The 20,526-nt window shown below is 53.4% G+C and overlaps 7 protein-coding genes across 7 annotated transcripts; 2 read left to right on the top strand and 5 right to left on the bottom strand.

Annotated features, from left to right (window-relative positions):
- Nucleotides 1-51: 51 nt before the first annotated feature.
- On the bottom strand, nucleotides 52-1,740 carry J4E86_006729 (uncharacterized protein; the record flags this gene model as incomplete). The annotated part of the gene is made up of 4 exons (XM_051447253.1): nucleotides 52-1,222; nucleotides 1,270-1,356; nucleotides 1,405-1,597; nucleotides 1,647-1,740. The coding sequence occupies 4 exons, from the start codon at nucleotides 1,738-1,740 to the stop codon at nucleotides 52-54; spliced, it is 1,545 nt and encodes a 514-aa protein (XP_051301738.1).
- A 1,870-nt stretch (nucleotides 1,741-3,610) lies between these two features.
- Nucleotides 3,611-4,114, top strand: J4E86_006728 (uncharacterized protein; the record flags this gene model as incomplete). Its single annotated transcript, XM_051447252.1, has 1 exon — nucleotides 3,611-4,114. The coding sequence occupies one exon, from the start codon at nucleotides 3,611-3,613 to the stop codon at nucleotides 4,112-4,114; it is 504 nt and encodes a 167-aa protein (XP_051301737.1).
- A 375-nt stretch (nucleotides 4,115-4,489) lies between these two features.
- J4E86_006727 (uncharacterized protein) lies at nucleotides 4,490-5,065 on the bottom strand (the record flags this gene model as incomplete). Its single annotated transcript, XM_051447251.1, has 3 exons — nucleotides 4,490-4,653; nucleotides 4,707-4,844; nucleotides 5,056-5,065. The coding sequence occupies 3 exons, from the start codon at nucleotides 5,063-5,065 to the stop codon at nucleotides 4,490-4,492; spliced, it is 312 nt and encodes a 103-aa protein (XP_051301736.1).
- Nucleotides 5,066-6,411: 1,346 nt separating this feature from the next.
- J4E86_006726 (uncharacterized protein) lies at nucleotides 6,412-7,589 on the bottom strand (the record flags this gene model as incomplete). Its single annotated transcript, XM_051447250.1, has 2 exons — nucleotides 6,412-7,311; nucleotides 7,362-7,589. The coding sequence occupies 2 exons, from the start codon at nucleotides 7,587-7,589 to the stop codon at nucleotides 6,412-6,414; spliced, it is 1,128 nt and encodes a 375-aa protein (XP_051301735.1).
- Nucleotides 7,590-9,710: 2,121 nt separating this feature from the next.
- J4E86_006725 (uncharacterized protein) lies at nucleotides 9,711-11,127 on the bottom strand (the record flags this gene model as incomplete). The annotated part of the gene is made up of 3 exons (XM_051447249.1): nucleotides 9,711-10,268; nucleotides 10,321-10,862; nucleotides 10,914-11,127. The coding sequence occupies 3 exons, from the start codon at nucleotides 11,125-11,127 to the stop codon at nucleotides 9,711-9,713; spliced, it is 1,314 nt and encodes a 437-aa protein (XP_051301734.1).
- Nucleotides 11,128-12,561: 1,434 nt separating this feature from the next.
- Nucleotides 12,562-14,533, bottom strand: J4E86_006724 (uncharacterized protein; the record flags this gene model as incomplete). Its single annotated transcript, XM_051447248.1, has 4 exons — nucleotides 12,562-12,741; nucleotides 12,791-13,310; nucleotides 13,360-13,462; nucleotides 13,513-14,533. The coding sequence occupies 4 exons, from the start codon at nucleotides 14,531-14,533 to the stop codon at nucleotides 12,562-12,564; spliced, it is 1,824 nt and encodes a 607-aa protein (XP_051301733.1).
- A 2,345-nt stretch (nucleotides 14,534-16,878) lies between these two features.
- J4E86_006723 (uncharacterized protein) lies at nucleotides 16,879-20,506 on the top strand (the record flags this gene model as incomplete). The annotated part of the gene is made up of 2 exons (XM_051447247.1): nucleotides 16,879-17,438; nucleotides 17,488-20,506. The coding sequence occupies 2 exons, from the start codon at nucleotides 16,879-16,881 to the stop codon at nucleotides 20,504-20,506; spliced, it is 3,579 nt and encodes a 1,192-aa protein (XP_051301732.1).
- Nucleotides 20,507-20,526: the final 20 nt, after the last annotated feature.

Below are 20,526 nucleotides of genomic sequence, written 5' to 3'. Positions count from 1 at the left end.
GGAGGTGAGACCCTAGTGACAACAAAGGGTACCGAGCGGGGTACCCGAAGCCTACGCGACATGTCTCCCCACGTCTAACAAGTTCCCATCATCAGGCCCAGTGAACTTCTTCCTTCCCGTCATAATCCAAAAGATCAAGCTGATGAACATAACCACTCCTGTCGCCGCAGAAGTGTAGTTCATGTTCTCGCTCGTCACGGGCGTGACACTAGGTAGGTTGGATACGACACAGATGAATCCCAGATACAGAAACCCGATAATGTTGAGAACAATGCCCCAGCGACCGAGTGAGTACGGGCCTTCCAATCGAGTCTTCTTGCCGGAGAAGTGGGCGAGAATGCGGGACAGTAGAGGCATTAGATACGAAAGGTAGAAACCTTGTGTAGCGATGGCGATGATGGTATTGAAGCCAGTTGTTGTGCCAAAGTAGATGGAGTTGAAAGCCATTTGTACGACGGCTGTCAACATAATAGCGTATACCGGCACCGATCTTGTCGAAATCTTGCTTAGTACGTGCGAGAAAGGAAGCCCGTTGTCTCTTGCAAACGCGTATACAGCTCTTGATCCCTCTGCCATGAGCGAGTTGGCGCATACTGTGGCAATGATAGCGATCATAGATGCTAATGTAGATGTTCCGGCCACACTGTTCGTGCTATTGAATATGATGGCAATGACAGGTACTCCTGTCGCGGTAGCACCCGTCTCCTCGAGATCGCCAATGCAAAAGCACAATGCGACTAGCCAGACGAATCCGGTGAAAAAGCCAATGTAAACCGACATGACTATCGCGCGGGGAGCTTGTTTCCGGGCATTCTTGATCTCTTCGGTCATGTGTGAAGGTGCGTCATAACAGCACATTCCGAACGCTGATTGAAGTAGCCCCAGGCATGTAGCATATGGCGCGTTCCATCCGGTGAAATTCTCGAAGTCGCTGAATACGTAGCTCGCCGATTGCTTGTGATCGTTGGTGACCAGAATGGAGATGAGACAGACGACAAAGGAAGTGAGATTCCAGATGAAGATCGCTTTCGAAAGCTTGTTAAGGATGTGTGGCAGGTAGATGTTAGATGCCGCTGCGATGAATGTGATGAGATAGGCGATGAGTACTGTGTGCCATCGCTCTATCGTGAAGCCATAATTGAGCTGGGCGGTACCGAGAATGAAGTTCGTAGCGACGAAGTTGTTGACTGCGCCCATGCATATGATTCCAATCAGCATGAACCTGTTCATGTTAGGAAGTTACTGAGAAGTCATCTTGAGAATACACACCATCCACAGAGATAACTCATCGAGCGAGCCCAGCGTGTCGGTGCCAGGATAGCCACCCAAGAGTACTGCCCACCTGCAACAGGGTACCTTAGAGACGGTCAGCTCAGCCATATAGTCAGGCACAGGTGTACATACGCGCTACACATCTCAGCCATTGAGTACGCAACAGCAAGTGTCACAAGGCAGACACACAGCCAGCCCCAAATCATGACTGGCGGCCCACCCGATTCAACACCAATGATAAGTACACCGGAGAGTGCGGTCCATGAAGTCACAATACTGAACGAGAAGCCGACCATCCCAAGTAGACCAAAGCTGCGCTTGAGCTCTGTGAACGCAATCAGTACACGTTCGCAAGTATGACTTTGTGAACTTACCTTGGGTATATCCCAGCTGCGCCAGCACATCATCGTCGCTGTTGGCCTCCTCCACGATCTTCTTCTCTTCTGGGCTGTGCGCCATCTCTACCATCTTGATTATCACAGAACCGACAGAAAGAAGGTCAAGAGACTGTGAACATGCGAACAGCCTGGAAGCGATTGTTCAAGTGTTACCTAACCGCATACATATACCTGTCCGGGTATCGCGCAAAGCCGTTTCTCGCAGCCATTGAACGACAGGGCGCCGTCAACGGCCGAACCTTGCGTCATCCAGATAACGAGCATCTGCCCCAGGTTGTGCTTCCATTTCGGGAAGCCGCCAAGCATCTCGTACATGTCTTATCGCGCATCAAGCGTGTGGAGTGGATTGGTCGAGATAGGGAGCGGAAGCGGCATGAGGAGCAACCGGGGTGCTGGTAGAAGTGGGGTACGGTAGACGAGATGAGTTGCCTGCTATGCGGTATGTATGCGGCTGAGAACATCCATCGGTCGGTTGCCGTCGAGTTTAATTCTTCGCTATCGGATTGCAAACATGTGTACAAAGGAAGTATTGCGAAGATGTCGTGGTGTGAGGATTGAAGCAGGTGCGGAAGGAGTGGAGATGCACAGGTACCTGCCGATCCCGATAACCGGCTATCACAACCCGACGCGATAGGATCACTCAAGACAATACAAGAAATACACGAACGTAACAGACTGCCGCGCGGAGATGCAATGCTAAGTAACTTTGACGACGTGATGTATGCACAAATGAACCACGACGCGCACACTATCGCAACATCTTACGGTACTCATCGTACCTAGATAGTGCGTCGCCTCATCACAGCATCAATTGTTACTGCTTCACGTACAGTAGCATCCATCTACAACTCTCCCAAATACCAACCCCCCGTCTCGATTCAACCTCACCGCCCAGAAAATGACATCTCAAATCCCCACGACAACACCGTATGCCTGGCCACATAACTCATCCCTACATCCCACCACAACCGCCCTCGTCATCATAGACATGCAACGCGACTTCCTCTCCCCGGGTGGCTACCTCTCCTCGCAAGGCTACTCTCTATCACGTTTCGAGTCACTGATTCCCCGCATCGCATCCTTACTGTCCACGTTCCGCCGCGCAGGCTTCCCCGTCGTACACACACGGGAAGGTCACGATTCCTCACTCGCAACAGTGAGCAGTCGAGAAGCACATCGGAGTCGGGTCAACGGCGCAGAAATAGGGAGCCAGGGTCCGTTAGGCCGTCTTCTGATTCGCGGTGAAGAAGGGCATGAGATTATTGAAGAGTTGAGGCCGGCGAAGGGAGAGCTGGTTATTGATAAGCCCGGACGAGGGGCGTTTGCGCATACAGAGCTTGATATGATGTTGAGAGCGAAGGGGGTGAAGAATTTGGTGGTTTGTGGGGTCACGGCGGATGCGTGTGTGAGTAGTACGGTGCGAGAGGCAAGTGATAGGGGGTTTGATATGCTGGTTGTGGAGGATGGCGTGGAGAGTGTTAGTGAAGAGTTGAAGAATTGGAGCTTAGAGAGCGTTAGGGTTGAGGGAGGGTTGTTTGGGGTGACGGGATGCTGTAAAGAGGTGGAGGAGGCGGTGGGGAGCTGGATCCAGAAAGGGAATGACAGTTGAACTGGGTAGACTGCACTGAACGACCTACTTGGACAGCGTACAGAAAAGTCCATACAGCATGTGCTGCCTTTACTTTACCTCAAGAAAATTGTGCCGCGCGTATCAGCACCGCCTTGGGGTACCTTTACCTTCCTCTGCGCTAGTCTGTAAATCAGCTCTTGCTCAATCGGCGTAATATATACACCACGCTCATATCTACATCCTCACAACAACATTGCGTCAGAATCCCAACAGGTACACTCACGACACACTCAGGTATTCCCTCCCCACCTCAGTGCCCACTTCAGCTCTTCAACACTGACGAATCTCAGCTACAGCGCACCCACCCAACATGGCCTTCATCCCCTCCGAGCATGCCTTTCCCAAAAGAGTCAACGCAGTGGAACGCTCCGTCGACACCTCCGCCGCCGAGACCACCTTCTGGGAAGACATCCGAGACGACCTACAGCCCTGCACCCACTTCAACCTCAACCGAGACCTTTCTGTACGCGAAGGTTTCGGCTACGAAGTACGCCGATATTACAAGAGTCCATCTGGAGATGTCGAGATGTTCCCCGGTACCCAGGGCGTGATTGTGGGAGTGCCTCCGCGGGATTATGGTCATGCTAGAGGCTATGCAAAGGTCCATGTTCCTGAACTCGATCAGGTCAAGGTAGTGCCGACGGTTATTCTTCGAACTGGCAATGTTCACATTGAGAATCGCAAGTTGTACAACGAGATCGTTAGCCGCCAAGGTATACTTGCTCCCAAGAGTGGACAGACATTTGAACAGCTTGACGCAGTGACTCAAGCATACCTTTCGGCTCTGGATGCGCTCAAGGTGGAACAGTGTTAGTGGGGTTGACGAGACGGCGGCCGAAGGATGCTAAGGTTCAAGAAAACTCTTCCTGGGCCAGATGCTCTGGAGAAAAGCAGGCGATTAGCTGTGCTCGAGGCAAGGGTTGCACGGCATGAGTCAACGTCACGAGACAAAACAATTGGACAGCAAGGTGCATGAATATGTATGCATTGACTGAACTAGCCAAATGAAGATCGAAGCTTCATATTGATCATTTCCAAACCACCCATGAACATAACGCCGTGAAGACCGATAGCCGTGACCAGATCATTTCCATAAACAATGTGTGACCATGCGGACAGTCCCCAACCAAGAGGCCGCAAGGGCCGTCGATGCCGGGCGCCGATGTGTCGTGACGAGAAGAGGAGATGTTTAACCACCGAAACCGTAGAGGGTACGGCCCTGGCGCTTGAGGGCGTAGACAACGTCGAGGGAGGTGACGGTCTTGCGCTTGGCGTGCTCGGTGTAGGTGACGGCGTCACGGATAACGCTCTCGAGGAAAGTCTTGAGGACACCACGGGTCTCTTCGTAGATCACTGCGGCCATGTTAGGACTTGTCTGGCATGGAGACGAGGTTGGGAATGCTTACTGGCTGAGATACGCTTGACACCACCACGGCGAGCGAGACGGCGGATAGCGGGCTTGGTGATACCCTGGATGTTGTCACGAAGAATCTTGCGGTGACGCTTGGCGCCACCCTTTCCAAGACCCTTGCCACCTTTGCCGCCTGCATAGGTGTGTTAGCATGTTGTCTTATGGTAATGATGGATGCCGCCACGGCATGGTGGTTGTGTATGAGTGTCGTGATGCGCGGTACATTAGTGGGGCGACGCGTTGAGCCTCAATACCAAGCGCGCCTCACCGCCATGTGCAGCAGCGGCAACAGCGACCACAACGTCGATGCGCGGGTAATGGAAGAGGAATACAGATGTACTTACGTCCAGTCATGTTGTTGGAAGGTTAGTGGAGATGAAGGTGATGGGTATTGGTATATTACGCGCGTTGGTGCAGCGTAAATGGCGTGGATGAAGATGAAAGCTGGGGGTTGCGAAAAGAGAAGAAAGAAAAGACTCCAAAGACGCGGGTGGGCCGGTTATATAGACGAGGGAGGCGGGCGCGGGTGCCTCCAGATCACACCTGCACAGAGTGGCGCTAGGCCCGGTCGGGGCGAGTCAGAACATGAAATCAAAGGCCTTGCGCCTTCACATCTGGGGGAAAATCAAAAGCGTGGAAAGCAGCACTTCCAATTCCCACCCAAGCTTGCAGGCGCGCCGGGCTGCTGCTGATGCAGGTGTCGGCGAAATGGCCCGTGCGGGAACTTCAATCGCGGCCTGCCGACGCGACTGGAACACCAACGTCGGGTTGTGATAATCGCCCTGCATGCGGCTACAGCGTGCTGCACCCTCTCAAAACATATTGGAAGACGAACGAATATACAAAGAACCTCTTGCAATATCGAACAATGTTTTGCGCGTCTTGTATCAAATACGGCACGCCTTCTTCACCCCTCCACGACGCGTTCACGCTGTGCACACACTACACCAACCACCGCAACAAGCAACTAGCAAAGACGCGTTCAATTCCTGAGAAGATTCTTTTCATTACTCTGTCTGCTCTTGTCTCTCAAATTCTATATATCATGTTTCTCGTCCACGTTCCAGAAACGTCGACTCGAAGCTTTCACCGCCATGTCACAGACTCTTCAACACTTTCAACACATTGATACTTCATTGAACCAAGACTTGGCTTATATCATACCCTTACTTGCTGCTTTCTGAGAAGAAGCACACGGAAATATGGCAACATATCGGTCGCAACCTATCGTTGAGTGGTCATGTCCCACTCTTTAGATATACTTGCTGGTTGCTCATGCGCATGCCTTCCAATGCGAACGTATGAGTCACGTATTCAGCATTGCTGTCTAGAATAGCTTTGCCCGGCTGCCCCCTAAAGTCATTATCATAAACCATTCCAGGATGAGTCGTGTGGCACAAGACGTGTCTGTGCATGCCGGGCCACTGCACCCTAGGCCTCTATACTGGCCGCTCATCCGCATGGAGAGGGGTGCCATTATGGAGCAACAATAAGGTCGTTAGACGTAAATAAAACAAGACTTGCACTTCAAAGTAATGTATCAATACTGTCACTATGAACAAAAAGGATTCATTGCGAGAGCTAGCTAATCAACACGGACTATAAACGAGGGGCATGCTACAAACTATCCATCTAACCAGAAGCGTGACATGACCATATCCACTCGCCACTTGTACCGTCCTCCAGGCCTAGAGTAAGCTTTACTTTGTCTCATCCGTCTTCTTGACAGCAGCCTCCTCATTGGCAGCCTCCTCGTAGACAGGGGGAGCATCGTATGCTGGAAGCTCGGCGTACTCCTCCTTCTCTCCACGCTCCTCTGCCTCTTCCACATCCTCCTCATCCAGAGCAATCGGCTGGTAGCGCTGGCCACGGACCTTGGCAACGGTAATAGCGATGAGACATCCGAGAGCCATGCCGACGAGGTATGTAAGTGTACCAGCGAAGATACCGATGAGGATAGGGACGAAGATGGTGAAGAAGGCGCGACGAACCATCTTGGCGAAGTCGTGGTGGCGGTGTTGGCCCATGTGGTGAGGGTGGTGGTGCGGGTGAGCCTTGCCAGGGCGGAAGCGGTGCGGGGGCTTTCCAGCCATGCCCTCATGCTCCATGGGGTTGTTGGGACGGGCACCGGCGTGAGGTCGCTTGTGGCAGCCGGGCCTAGGCTTGCGCATGTCCTTGATCTGCTCGATGCGGTCGGCCATGATGTTCTTCCACTTGCAGTAAAGCGGCCACTCGTTGCACTCCTTGTCTGATGGTGTGGCCGGGCTACGCTCAGCCTCGTTGAAGGATGCGATCATAAGGCGACCCTCCGAGTTTTTCAGGACGTTGATCTGGAGCGCAGGAGGGTTGACAGCGGTGCCTTCGACCGAGGTGATTTGGAAGGTCATCGGAAGAAGCTCGGTGCCCTCCTCTGAGATAGTCTCTGCGCCGTCGTAGCGGAACTCATAGCCGGTGATTTGCAGACGTAGACCCTCTTTTGTAGATGGGTCCACCTGTGTGAGAGTGTAAGGCTGGGGCGGGAAGCCGAACGATGGCGGATATAGTTGGGCGTTGTCGAGGTTCAAAGCGTCGCCGTGAGGTCCGACGTCAAAGTCCAGGCGCTGTTGGTCGTTAGCATACGAGGCTGTGAGGCATATAGCCGACTACGTACGAAGGCACTCCCAACGTCAGACTTCCACTTGAGCTCTTTTCCATCCAAGGTCGCAACGGCGCATCCAGGGCACTCCAGCGCAACAGATCGCGAGCTGGGGTTGATGGCGAGAGATTCGAAAGCGTGGTCGTCTCCGAGGTCTTCCACGTTCGTCATGGTCGAAGGGATGAGCACGGCGCTGGCGGCCAGCGCCAAATGGGCGAAAACACCCAACTTGCTAGGAGACATCGTGGGTTGTGTTCAGGAAATTGCAAAGGTTGAAAGGCGAAGAGGTGTTGCAGAACAAAAGTATCAGGAGGACGAGGGAGGCGGTGCCTCAGCCGTGCATTACGATTGCCGCCGCGTCATCTGTCACGTGAAGCGCCGGACCCTGAAGTTTAGCTGTCAACATGTCGCACGCGTGAAACATTCGCCGAACCAAGCAAAGCAACCAGTGAACCTAGCGACAAGGCAAAGTATACTTCAGGCTTCTGAATGTTAATGTAACATCCTACTGCGCGATGTGTCGGTGGCTTCTGGTATGCCCGGGTGACTGCTTCCTGGGCGCTTACCGGAGCTTCCCCGACGGTCGTTCGTCTGATATCGTCGGAGACCAACGCACAGACCCGGCTTTCGTCTGTAGTTTCTAGCCACTCCTTCAGTCTGTCAATTCAGTATAGATGGGCTTGAGACTCGCAGCGATGCGCGTAAGCGCTGCCAACGTGAGCCCCTCAGCTGAGCTCACTAGGCAGCATCAGCCTAGCTCAATCATCGCAACCTCATAAGACAACACGTCACCTCGTTGTCAGTCCCATCTTTAAACTTACAGTACCGGAAAACACCATGCGACTTATTGACGCTACCACACTTGAGCTGCGGCTCTTCATGGACGAGTCCAAGATACCGCCGTATGCCATTCTATCACACACGTGGGGCGAGAACGAAGTCACTCTGCAGCAGTTTACAGACAAGTCACTGTGGGACAATGCCACCTTTAAAAGCAGCCGTGGCTACTGGAAGATTCTGAAAGCCTGTCAGCAAGCCCTGAGCGATGGTTTATCGCTAGTGTGGGTGGATACCTGCTGCATCGACAAGAACTCTTCTGCAGAGCTGAGCGAAGCCATCAACAGCATGTTCCGGTGGTATGAACAAGCGGCGGAGTGTTACGCATATCTCGCTGATATCAATGTGGGCTCCGAAGCCTGGACTGACAGCCTCATGTCCAATGACGACAAAGGACAGCTAGCCAGGTCGCGATGGTTTACTCGAGGATGGACCTTACAAGAATTACTAGCTCCAAAGGAGATACGGTTCTACGGAACAGAATGGAGATATTTTGGCAAGAAGAGCTCTTTGTGTGTGGAAATGGGGCGCATCACTGGTATCAACGCAGACGTGCTTTCAGGTAAAAGCGACATGAGAGACGAGAGTATCGCAAAGCGAATGAGCTGGATGGCCGGGCGCAACACGACACGAATAGAAGACATGGCATATTCCCTGCTGGGCATCTTCGACATCAACATGACGCAAATGTATGGTGAAGGGAAAAAGGCCTTTGTTCGGCTCCAGGAAGACATCATGAGATTTTCCGCAGATCAAAGCCTATTCGCATGGGAAGAACCCCTTCCACACTCTCCTGGGACGCCCACCTCGGTGTTTGCGAGTCACCCAAGGCAATTCGCCGCTTCAAAAGGGATACTCAACCGCAGATTCGACGACGAATTCAGGCTACCAGAGGACTATTTGTGTACAAACCGCGGCGTCAAGATCAAGCTCCGCATCCGAAGACCGACTGGTTCCTGGGGCGGAGAGGCACGTAGTGAAGACGATTTCTTGGCCGTGCTCGATTGCCGCTACGAAGACCCGAAACTTGAGAACTGCTGGCCTGCCATCACAATCAGACCGCTCAAAGGGCCCAAAGGACAGTACATTCGTGTTGAAGGCCCAGCAATCCTCCCTGTTGTTTTTGGCGATTTCAGCGACGCCCAGAAGCAGATGAGCGTTATATCTGTTGGCGATATAGACGACGGAGAATGGGTTTATCTTCGGGCAAAGGTTCCTGGCTGGGCTGCCCGCTGAACTTCCAAGCAAATTGCAAACTGTTGAATCTCGGATACGAGAAAGCTGCATTGGATGTATAACGATGAAGGTTACGTTCTAAGCGGCACATTTAGCTTGTCGATGACGATATGATTTAAACTAACTAATGAGGAATATGACCAACGCCAGAAAATGCTCAACGCTACATGGTATCTCTCGCATCCCAAATGCCCCAAAATGAACTAACTTCAACAGCACAGACCCTAAGCAACATCAACATCCCAAACGCCATGCTAATCGTACAATCATGAACCCCAGAACCTTCCACGCTCACATGCGACTAACCTGCACCGGCACCCCCGGATGCATATTAAGCAAATACTGCGGGCCTGGCATCGTTCCACCGCCGTAATGCGTGCGACTCGTATTCCTCACATGTTGCTGCTGTTGCCTCTGTCCATCAGCACCAAACTCTCTGCTATCGTTCTGCTCCGCACTATGCCCATACGGCATACCTTGCTCCTCCATCTTGCCTAGCATGACCATCTCATCGTTGTCTTCGCCCGTTCCGCGGTTTTGTCGCCTCTCAGCGCGGGAATATGCGGATCCACGTTTCAGGATGCAGGACTGAATGATGAAGATGAAGAGGAAGACGGCGATGGATATGGCAGTGTAGATGAGGACGATTGGTCGGGTTTGGCCTGATAGGTGGAGGCCCAGGCCGCCGGTTAGGATGAGTAGGACGAGGGAGGCTGAAGCGAGGGGCGTGTGGAGAGCTTTTTGGAGGCGCGGGAGGTATGGTTTCAGGGATGGGAGGACGCTTGTCAGGAGGAGGGGTAGTAGTGATATAAAGGCGATGATTTGGTGCGGGGTGTTAAAAGCTTTCGACTATGTGTACACGTCAGTATGAATATGTGGATGTGATAGAAGTATAACTTACGCGGTTGTACTGTGCACTGGTAACTCCTCCCAACACATAACTGACGAGCAGGAAGATCATGATGAGTACGCTGAAGACAACGTGTATCTTGATGTTCTTGAAGAAGGCCACGAGCAGCACGTTGAGTGGCCAAAGTAGGAAGAGCGCTAGACATCCGATGACTGCGTGTGCGAGGTTCGCTCGGTCGTGGTCTCGGGTCATGTCGCCGACCATGCTTACACCGTTCAAAGCGTTGCTCTTTGCTGGGACACCGCCTGGTCCAGTCGCTGTTGCCATGTCCATGGTGAAGTGACCGTAGCGAATGTGGCGTTTGAGGTTTGCAGAGGGTGAGTTGGATTGCAGGTTTTGTCCATGGCCGAAGGCGTAGATCATGGGATGGGCTGTTGCTTCGGTGTCGATGAAGGAGCGGCAGTTGCCACATCGGGCTCTCAAGATGAGCATGTCGTCGTCGACTCTGGTTCCTGGGAGGACGGTAAGAGAGACTGAGGAGTTGAAGGTTGGTTCTGCGGCTTTGGAACCGATGCGTGTGGATATTGTTACGTCTGGTACTTGTTAGTATACTTATCGTTGTTCGAGGTTACGTGCAAGCGTACTATCGGTCTTTTCATTGGGGTGCATGATGAACATCAGACTCCCATCCATCTTCTCTCCAAACCCAACACCGACCCATGAATACGCCGGGCTGGCGTAGTAGATGAAGACATCATCCGAGTCGTCTGCGATGTTGATAGAGAATTGTGTTTCCGTCCGATCAAGGTAGAAGGTCGATGCGGTAGTGACGTTCGTTGTTGTGTTTTGGCACGACATGAGCACTGGGAACACTGCGCAACAAGTAAGCAACGTGCATGCAGACAAGCAGTCCATGGATCGTATGTAGTTCGAACTACTAGAAATGACTTACAAGCCAGCAGCGCAAGTACCACACCCACTCTCTGCCGTACGTGTATCATGGCAAACATATCTCAGTACCGAATAGCACCCAAAAGCGCGCGCAACAATCAACCGAGCTCTTCAGTTTCAAGGCAATCAAATGGAAAAGAACGGGAAGAAAGAGCGAACAGCAAAGCAATACCCAATTAATCCCCTCAAAAGTAAAGTACCACAGCATAAACAAGCCCTAAACCCAACGCCTCCCCCATCGGGGACCTTATACTTTGCATACAAACCTACTCCTACACGCCAAACCCCATGCCTGCCAACACGCCGCACATGAAACAACCACAAACCCGACCCCACCAACCATCGTCCAACCACTCGCCTTGCCGCAACGCCAGCTCAAGAATGTCTTATCTTGGAACAAAGTCGCCTATGACGAGGGCAGCCACTCAGCAGCGCGACGAGCTGGAAATTGAGCTCGTGTGGAGCGGGCGCTTAGGGGACGGACAGGGTTTCGAGCGTGTTCGCGGCGTCGTGTAACAGGCGTGGAAGCGCCCGTACAAGACAGGGGGGACGTGCCAAGCGGGGTAAGCGGCGCCCGCGGGCGTCGTCTGTATTTTTAGCCTTGCAGCGCGAGCGCGCTGTATATAGTACACTTCGGGGAGAAAGGAACAGCGTAATTGGAAATATGTATATGATGTAACGTTGTATGCGATCGTGTTAGTGACCGCGATTGCGATGGAAAAGGCAAGGGCTTGAATGAACTTGTGGTCTGATCGTGTGTGCACCCTTGCTTTTGCGGCATGCACACAGCCATCACTAAAAGCAGTCCGACGCCAGACTTCACTAGAATAGGTTTTATTGATAGTTCGCAAACAGATAGATCACAACGTCAACGCCAATAAAGTTCATGAATTTGATTGGTAACCGCAGAAAAAAAGAGAATTATGTACCTCCCCGCCATCCGCCACTTTGATCGATTTCCACATCCGAAAAAGCATCAAAGAAAACTGCAAAAACCACCTCTTTCTTATTCGCTCCGGGTATGCTAGTCATAATCGTCATAGTCATTAGTGCTACAGGCCGTGTCCTCGTTGCAGGTTGCAGAGATCTTGTGAGTCGTTCGGTGTCAGGTTGAGACTTTCTCCGACAAGCGTGCTGGAAGACCGTGAACGTTGCTTGGAGGTGGCGAGACATTTCTAAACACGCTGGCCTCATCGAAGGATTCGTCTGCCGAAACAAACGATGCAGATTGTCGCGGACTCAACAATGGTGTAAGACTTCGCTGAAGGGCTCCCGAATCTCCAACCCGCAGGACCGGCGTCAAGTGAAAGCTGTACGAGGGTCCTCGTCCATGTTCAGAATCTAACGGTATCGGCTGCGACGGCTGTCGAACGATACTTCGTGCTCGTAGAAACGGTCGTCGTAGGCTGAGGCTGGGCGAGAGTCGTGGATAGACTTGCGCTCAATCTCGATTTCCCGAATGCGGCTCTTGCGCTTACGACGGATCTCGTCGGAGATCTCTACGAGGTGCAAAACGTCCTCCTGAATGAATGTCAGTACATGCACCTTGTACCAGGCATTACAAACTTACGTATCGCAGGTACTCCATGACGTAGAAAAAGTCGTCGGTCTCCTCGCATGAGTAGCCGCACGAGTCGATGGCTTCGCGGAGGACCAAGTCCTTTGTGATTTCGGTCCACATGTCCTTCTTCTTTTGCTTCACCGATCCCTGGTTGTAAATGTCAGTGGTATGTTCATCGTCGCCGCTGATGAACTTTGATCTGCGAACGCCGTTGTAGCGCTGCCAGGTGATCTCTTGGGCAGCACCACCGATGCCATCCATGCGCACACGACTGGTGCCGGGTGGCACGTCGATGATGGACCAGTCTTTGGTAACTCCGTTCCAAGCTTCACCAGGGTAGGCTCGCTCAGGTGCTTTGCGGTTGTAGAACTCGGCTTCCAAATCAAAGTCCATATTGGGCATGGGGGCTGTGTGCACACGCCCTGGGGGGCTAAACGACCGCTCGCGGTGACGTACCTGGTCGCGGTTGAAGTTGATATCAATATCGAGCTCCTCGAAATTGCTCCTTCCACGTCCACGGCTGTGGCTCCTGGCGAAATGTTAGGTTGTGTGTAATGGCATGTGAAGTGACTACTCACTCTCGTCGGTTGATCTCGATCTCGAGGGTCTCGTTTAGTGGAGGGGGAGGAGACGGGGGCGCCGGTGGGGGAGGCGGTGTTGGCGTGCGGGCCCTGACGACACCTGTACGACTGTCAGTATTGAACCTGGATTGTGTTAGCCACAACACTTACCATGGTCGATGTGTCGGTGATGTGTGATGATCTCCTGGATGATCGGGGGACGAATCTCTGGCTCAGGAGCTGGCGCTGGGGGTGGAGGAGGCGGGGATGGAGAGGGCGAAGGAGTGGGCGCTCGCTCCTCCTTGCGGCGGATGATGATCTCGTCTCTTATGACTTCGCGGTTGTTCTGGGGAGGAGACTCGGCACGTGGACGGCGGATGACAAACTCCTCGCGCTCCCTAGCGATCAGATCGCCGCGGTTGCGCGATGGGGGAGGGAGACTCCTCTCGCGGTTTCTAATCGTCAAGGAGCTCCTCTCTCTGCTGGTGTCCCTGCCATCGCGGCTGAATTCTCGGCGGTTTGCGCGAAGCTCGAAGTTACCGTCACGCTCCTGGAAACGGATGGAGCCTCGTTCAGCAGAGACGTCCCTGCCGTGGCGGCTGACTTCGCTGCGAGAGGCGTGGAAGTCGATGTCGTTTCCACCGCGGCCCCTAAAGCGCACATCGTCGTCGTCCACCTGACGCGGGGCGGGTCGGCTGACAGATCTCACAGGGGGGCCATCGCCACGGCGGAAGATGATGTCGTCGCGCTCTGGCGGGCCACGGGACTGCTCGCGGCGCTTGATGGTAATGTCCGTCTCGTCAATGTCGTCTGCTCGTCCGCGGCGCGTCGGGGCCTCGCTGTGACGGATGCTGATGTCGTCCCGCTCCATGCCCCGCATAGCAGAGGGCGGAGGCGGGGGACGGCTCCGGGTAGAGCGCACATCGTCGTCGAAGCCGCCGCGGCTGCTGCGGGGTCCTGCTCGCGAATAGTTATCCTCATCGCGGCTTCTCAGAACCATGGGGCCAGCCGTCGGGCGGTTGTAGTCCTCGCGGAAGAAGTCGGGGGCACTGCGCCTGGGGTCCGGGCCAGTGCCGCGGCGCAGCTCGAGGTCAAGCTCCTCGTAGTTGCGATCGCTGCGGTTTCCATTGCGGTAGAAGTCGCGTTCTCGCTCCTCATAGAGCTCAGCGGTTGGGTAGCGTCGCGACGACATTGTGCGGCTAAGCGACAAGTGAGCGACGGGCGGGGGGTGTGGTGGTGGGGTGACGTGCCGCTCTCACAGGAGACGGCGGATGGGCTGGAAGAAGGAACACGGGCAAGTTGGTACGGGAAGGGGAAGAGGGATGGTTATCAAGGTAAGCAGAAGAATGGACTTGTGCCGTGGCCTGACGTTATCGAGAAGGCTGGCCCAGTTGACTCCCCGGCGAGAGTAGTGGGGTTGGAGCAGGACCAAGGTCGGGCGCTGTCTCGCTCTTTTGCAATGACGTAACCTCCACGCTGCACTAAACCACCCACCCTGATCACCAGCATGCTTCCTGCCCAATGGCCGCCAAAGCCGCTGCACCTCTGGCCCAGTTCGCAGCAGCAGAGCAGAAGCAGTCGCCTGCACGCCTACTGCCCGTCGCTGCGAGCGCATGGCTGCGAAAATTTAGACAGCTGTCTTCTGTCATGTGTCACTCGGCACGTTCACAGCCAGCGTTCCCACGAGGCGTTCTGGGGCTGCTTGTGTCAGTCTCACCAGAGCACCGCCCCAGGTGGAAACGCGCCGATTGACCCTGGGGGCCTTCAACCAGATTCCAAGGTCGGAGTCAGGTACAGTTCGGGCGCCACATGGAGTCGCTACCTGACCGAACGACAGCCGCGCGAACTCTCTTACCACGGAACTTGGACCCATCGAGACAGCCTGATCGGCGCACTCGAGGTCCTGTCGTTGGTGAATCTCACCAGATCTTCGTGCCCAACAGCGTGCGACGGCGCGAGGCGACCCGCCTGTACCTCATGCTGATCTCGGCGTGTACTTCATCTCTTGGATATCCCTTCACATTAAACTTCTCTCCCATAACGTGTCAGACTTCGATGAACTGCTGACTTGATTCTCGTGCGCTGCCCCCCCGGCACAATCCCTCTCTCGCCCAGCATCCCATGCAAGATGACGTTGTTCGGGCAGACTACCTTGGACTGCAATTTCCCCAGGTAGCGATGGCATTCCAAGACACTGTGGTAGTAACCAATAGGCAGAAATACTTTTGCGCGACTTACGAGGTCGTGGTCGGTGGCATGTTGCGAGATATGGCGAGAGCAAGCCCTGGACAGCCCTGCGAGTCGGACCATGTGGAATGTGAGCACGCCCTACGTCATTGCGAAGCTTCTTGAAATAGTCCAGGCCTTCGTATACTCGTTCGTATTTTTCGCTGTTCCTAACGCTCAGGAGACAGAAACATAGCCCTGTAGTCCCAGAGAATTGGAGGCTGCACTAGACATCGTTGTACCTCCAGCCTGGTGCGGCAGGTGCGGCGCGACGGTTACGCTAAAATGCGAACTTCCACAAACCTGAGCTCGTCTGTCACCTTCTACCAGCACACCTCTACGCGTGTTCCTCTATGCGCTTTCTGCTCTGCATTTTTCTCGGTATCTGTCTCTCACATGCGGAGTTCCTCCTTGTTTCTTCACCAAGGGTGCAGCCGTAGAGTTCCTGCATCTCCATTTCCACTGAGTTTGCTACGAGTCCCGTATAACCTTTTCAATTGAATGTATTCGCTCACAAAACCCGCAATGTTTTCGATTTGTATTGACAGATGTAATCATGCTGTCGAGAATCAAAGACCAGCACGGCGTACGACTGGCTTCTGGAGTTGTAAACCCCGAACATCGCCCTGATAGTATTCACCAATTTTCGTCTCTATTCAAAGCATTAGCCAGTCACACCGTACTTTTCACAGTATACTTGGTGTTTTCCAATCAGTCTTTAAGAGCGCACGTCTTCCTAGAGTCCAAGTTCTCGGCATGGTTGTACAGCGCTGCTTTCCCGCTTATCGGCAGCATCGCCTCTGAATCCACAATTGCTTGTCCTCACTCATCTCGCAATCGCGCTTGCTTCGAGTTTTGTGTATTTTGGAGCGTTGCTTGATTGGGTGAGCGATTCGTTTGCCGTGGCTAGACCGCACCTTCCTCACGTTCACCGGCGACTGCATGTTTACATCTCACCGCGCGAGCTTCACGTCGCAGGCCACAACAACATAGCTCTCCAGAGCTGCGTCCTCACCCATCGTCTATCACTTCATATCTCAGCACGTATTGCATCCTCTCGTTGACGAACAATCACGATCAAACATGGGGCGAGGCGGTCGTCTCAGGTCAAAGCGAGCCAACCAATGGGCAACCGGCAGCACGGCATCTCACAGAAATCCGCAAGCACTGCAAAACAACAATACGTACGCAAGCCTGGAAGCATTGGAGTATGAAGGTAAGTCTTGTCTCGCATCCTGTTTCGCGGCAGCAACACGAGCTCCGCATACATCTCACGGAGAGCTTTCACCTTCGCTTCTACTAAAAACCAAAATGAACAACGCTAAAATCAAATTAGATCAAGAAGTGAATGCCGATCTTACTGAGCGGTTCCGGGGCATGCCTTCCAGCTTTTCCGAACCCAATTACATCCCTCACAACGATATTCCCAGGTCCGGACGGCCCAGGCCCAACAACGATATACGTGAGTACTTCGAGCTAGCCAAGCTTCAAGTCGCTGGCGGGTCATGGCTAGACAAGCCCGAGATCCCTAGTCCCTGGGAAATATTACGCCCAGAATCTGATATCAAGAACGGCAACGAGGCACTCATCGAGGTTGACGAAACCATTCGCCCACACAAGCCAGAAGGTGCATACAAGGACGAAGAAGAATATCTGGGAACCAAGTACGACATCCTACGAGAGGATGCAGTCCGATCACTCCGCGACATCATTGGCGAGGTTCGTGCAGAACCTTTCAAGGATGAGGCGGAATACAGCGACCAGAGTATTGGAATCTACGATCCCGTCTATATCACATCACTGGTATTTTCTCCGCGAGGACTCGCAACGCGTGTTGCCTTCTCACTCAACCGAGTCAAGAAGCATATTCGGTAAGCCATGGCATGCGTTCTAATGCTGGGTACTGGCTAACAAATGCAGATGGGAGCAGTCCAAGAGATTGATAACTGGAACCCTTGTTGCCTTGTCGCCTACCGACGATGCCTTTCAAACCCAATGCGTTCTTGCCGTAGTCGCAGCCCGCCCCCTATCTGCGCTAGAGCAAAATCCGCCTGAGATCGATCTCTTCTTCGCGCGTCCGGAGGATCAAGAGATAGATCCAATGCGCAAATGGATCATGGTGGAGTGTCGGAGCAGCTTCTTCGAAGCCAGCAGACATACTCTACTTGCTCTTCAGCACCTCATGAGAGAGCCGTTCCCGCTGTCGAAGTATCTGGTGCATGTCCAGCAGGAGGTTGAGCCTCCACGTTACATCAAGCATAACCCTTTCGTCAATCTAAGCTCCCTCGTCAGCATGGAGGAGAGCACAGCATACGAAAACATTAACGTATTGGAGGATTGGCCTACCATGTCCTCGCACACCCTCGACAATTCTCAGAGCAAGGCTTTGAAACGGATGTTGACAAGCGAGTTGGCTATTGTGCAAGGCCCCCCGGGAACAGGAAAGACATTCGTGTCTGTCGTGGCACTGCAGATCGCCCGCGATAACCTGCGCAGAGATGACGCCCCTATCATTGTTACTGCACAGACAAACCACGCTCTCGATCAGCTGCTCAGACATACATCACAGTTCGAGCCCAACTACATTCGACTGGGAGGCAGGAGTAAGGACAAGGAGATCAAGAAGCGAACTTTGTTCGAAGTCCGCCAGGATCTACCCCAGCAAAAACAGCCAGGCAGTCAGAAGATTCAAGCTACTATCGCACTGAGGAAGCTGACGGTTCAATGTCAGCTGTTACTGGCACCTCTGGAAGCTAACAAAGGACCTCTCGATCATAAAGTCTTGCAGAGTCTGGGGTTGATGACCAAGGAGCAGGCCGAATCGCTCGAAATGGACTCACAGTATACTATGGGGGGTTCATCGACCGATAGTCCAGGAATATTGATGGAGCAATGGCTTGGAAGATGTCTGACTCCGTGCGATCGTCCGATTGGGCCAGACCAGTTCGACTGGGGATACGAAGAAGAAGACCTGGAGGTCGAGCAATTGAAGGAACTCGAGGCAGAAGCCGTGGCTCAGGACGACGACGATATCGAAGCTCTCCATGGACAAGTGGTTTTGCTACGTGACAACTACAAAGGCACTGGAGCGTCGCTGAACAATGCCGATATTGCCGACATCTTGCGGAAGACGGATGATCTGACGATGATTCCCGCTACCCAGCGCGGCACCATCTACAACTACTTCAAGCGAAGTGCCAAGAAACTGATTGCTACTGAAATCCGCAAGATTGCTAAAGGCTATCAAGAAGCAGTCTTCCAACGTAAGGTAGGTATGTGGGAAGAAGACGTGCGGGTTCTCAGCAAAGCACGCATCATCGGCTGCACTACGACTGGTCTAGCAAAGTACCGCGCTCTACTTTGCGCTCTTCGGCCACGCATCTGTATCGTCGAGGAAGCGGCCGAGACACTGGAGGCACCTGTCACTGCTGCTTGTTTTCCAAGCATGGAACATCTTATCCTGGTCGGCGATCATCAACAGCTGCGACCGCACACCCAAGTACGTGCATTCGAAGACGAGCCATACTTCTTGAACCTGTCATTGTTCGAGCGTCTAGTCTGGAACAACGTCGCTTTCGAGACACTTACACGACAACGTCGTATGATTCCAGAGATCCGACGTCTCTTGTACCCCATCTACCAGGATACGCTCAAGGATCATAAGAGCGTGAAAAATCTCGATAATCGTCCCCCAGTCGAGGGCATGGGCGGCAACAACAGCTTCTTCTTCTGCCATGAGTGGCAAGACTCCCGCGACGCCAACATGTCGGCCGTAAACGCAGCCGAGGCAAAGATGATCGTTCAGTTCTTCGACTACCTAGTCCTCAACGGTGTAGATGCCACCAAGATTACCATCTTGACCTTTTACAATGGCCAACGCAAGCAGATCCTCCGAGACATAAGGGCGCATCCGAATCTGCGAATGTACCCCGGCATCCAGGTTGTCACAGTGGATAGTTACCAGGGCGAGGAAAACGACATCGTCCTTCTTTCTTTGGTGCGGTCGAATCACAAGCACTCCATTGGCTTCCTGAGCTCTGAAAACCGAGCTTGTGTCGCGCTTTCTCGAGCGAAGCGTGGCTTCTACATCTTCGGGAACGCAGAGCTTCTAGCCTGCGAGAGTGGTACGTGGGCTTCTGTGGTTGATATCATGTTCAAAAACAAGAAGTCCAAGCCAGCTACAGGCCAAGAGCGACGCGTGGGTTATCAGTTCCCGCTGAAATGCCGTAACCACGGACGCAAAATATGGTGCGAAGTGCCCGAAGATTTCGATCTCATCAAAGGCGGCTGCGACATCAAGTGCGAAGGCTCGTTGCCGTGTGGTCATCGCTGCCCGTACCCATGTCACTCCTTCGAGCACGACATGATCAACTGCACACAGAAGTGCTCCAAGCGTGTCGAGGCCTGTGGTCATCCTTGCGTCGCGGAGTGCTGCGATCCTTGCAAGTGCCACATGTGTGAGCGGCGCAGTGGAGGCGTCAAATCAACGCTGAAACCAGCAAACGGGGCAACGTCGTTTCGTGGAGCTCGGCCAAACACGCGAAGCTTGATGCTCGAAGACACACTGCCTGCGACCTCTAGACGTGCTGTGCGCTCCGACGCGCCTACTGCACGCATGACGACTCCAGGGCTATCGGACTGCAGTACCGTGCAGTGGGATGTATACGCTAATGGCGGTGGTGTCCAGGAAGATGACGCGCGAGCCTTTGCAAAGATGAAAGCAGAGGAGGCCGAATACCACGCCCGTAGGGCATCTACACCCCAGGCTGGCATCTCCGCTTCAGACGACAGGCTTATCGAGATTTCGCCAGTGAAAGCAGGAAATGTTTCCAAGAACACAAATCTACTGCTGGAACTCGACATTGAGCCAGAGCACAGCCAACAGATGAGCCGGACGCATACGAGTGCTGCAAGTGCCTCTTTCAATCTGCTCGATTGAACGACTCAGGGTAAAGTAGC

The sequence above is a fragment of the Alternaria arbusti genome, assembly GCF_024043155.1.
Source record: "Alternaria arbusti strain BMP 1465 chromosome Unknown scaffold_8, whole genome shotgun sequence".
Classification (NCBI taxonomy): Eukaryota; Fungi; Ascomycota; class Dothideomycetes; order Pleosporales; family Pleosporaceae; genus Alternaria; species Alternaria arbusti.
The sequence above is the reverse complement of the archived record's forward strand: the minus strand, read 5'-3'. Positions and strand labels throughout refer to the sequence as shown.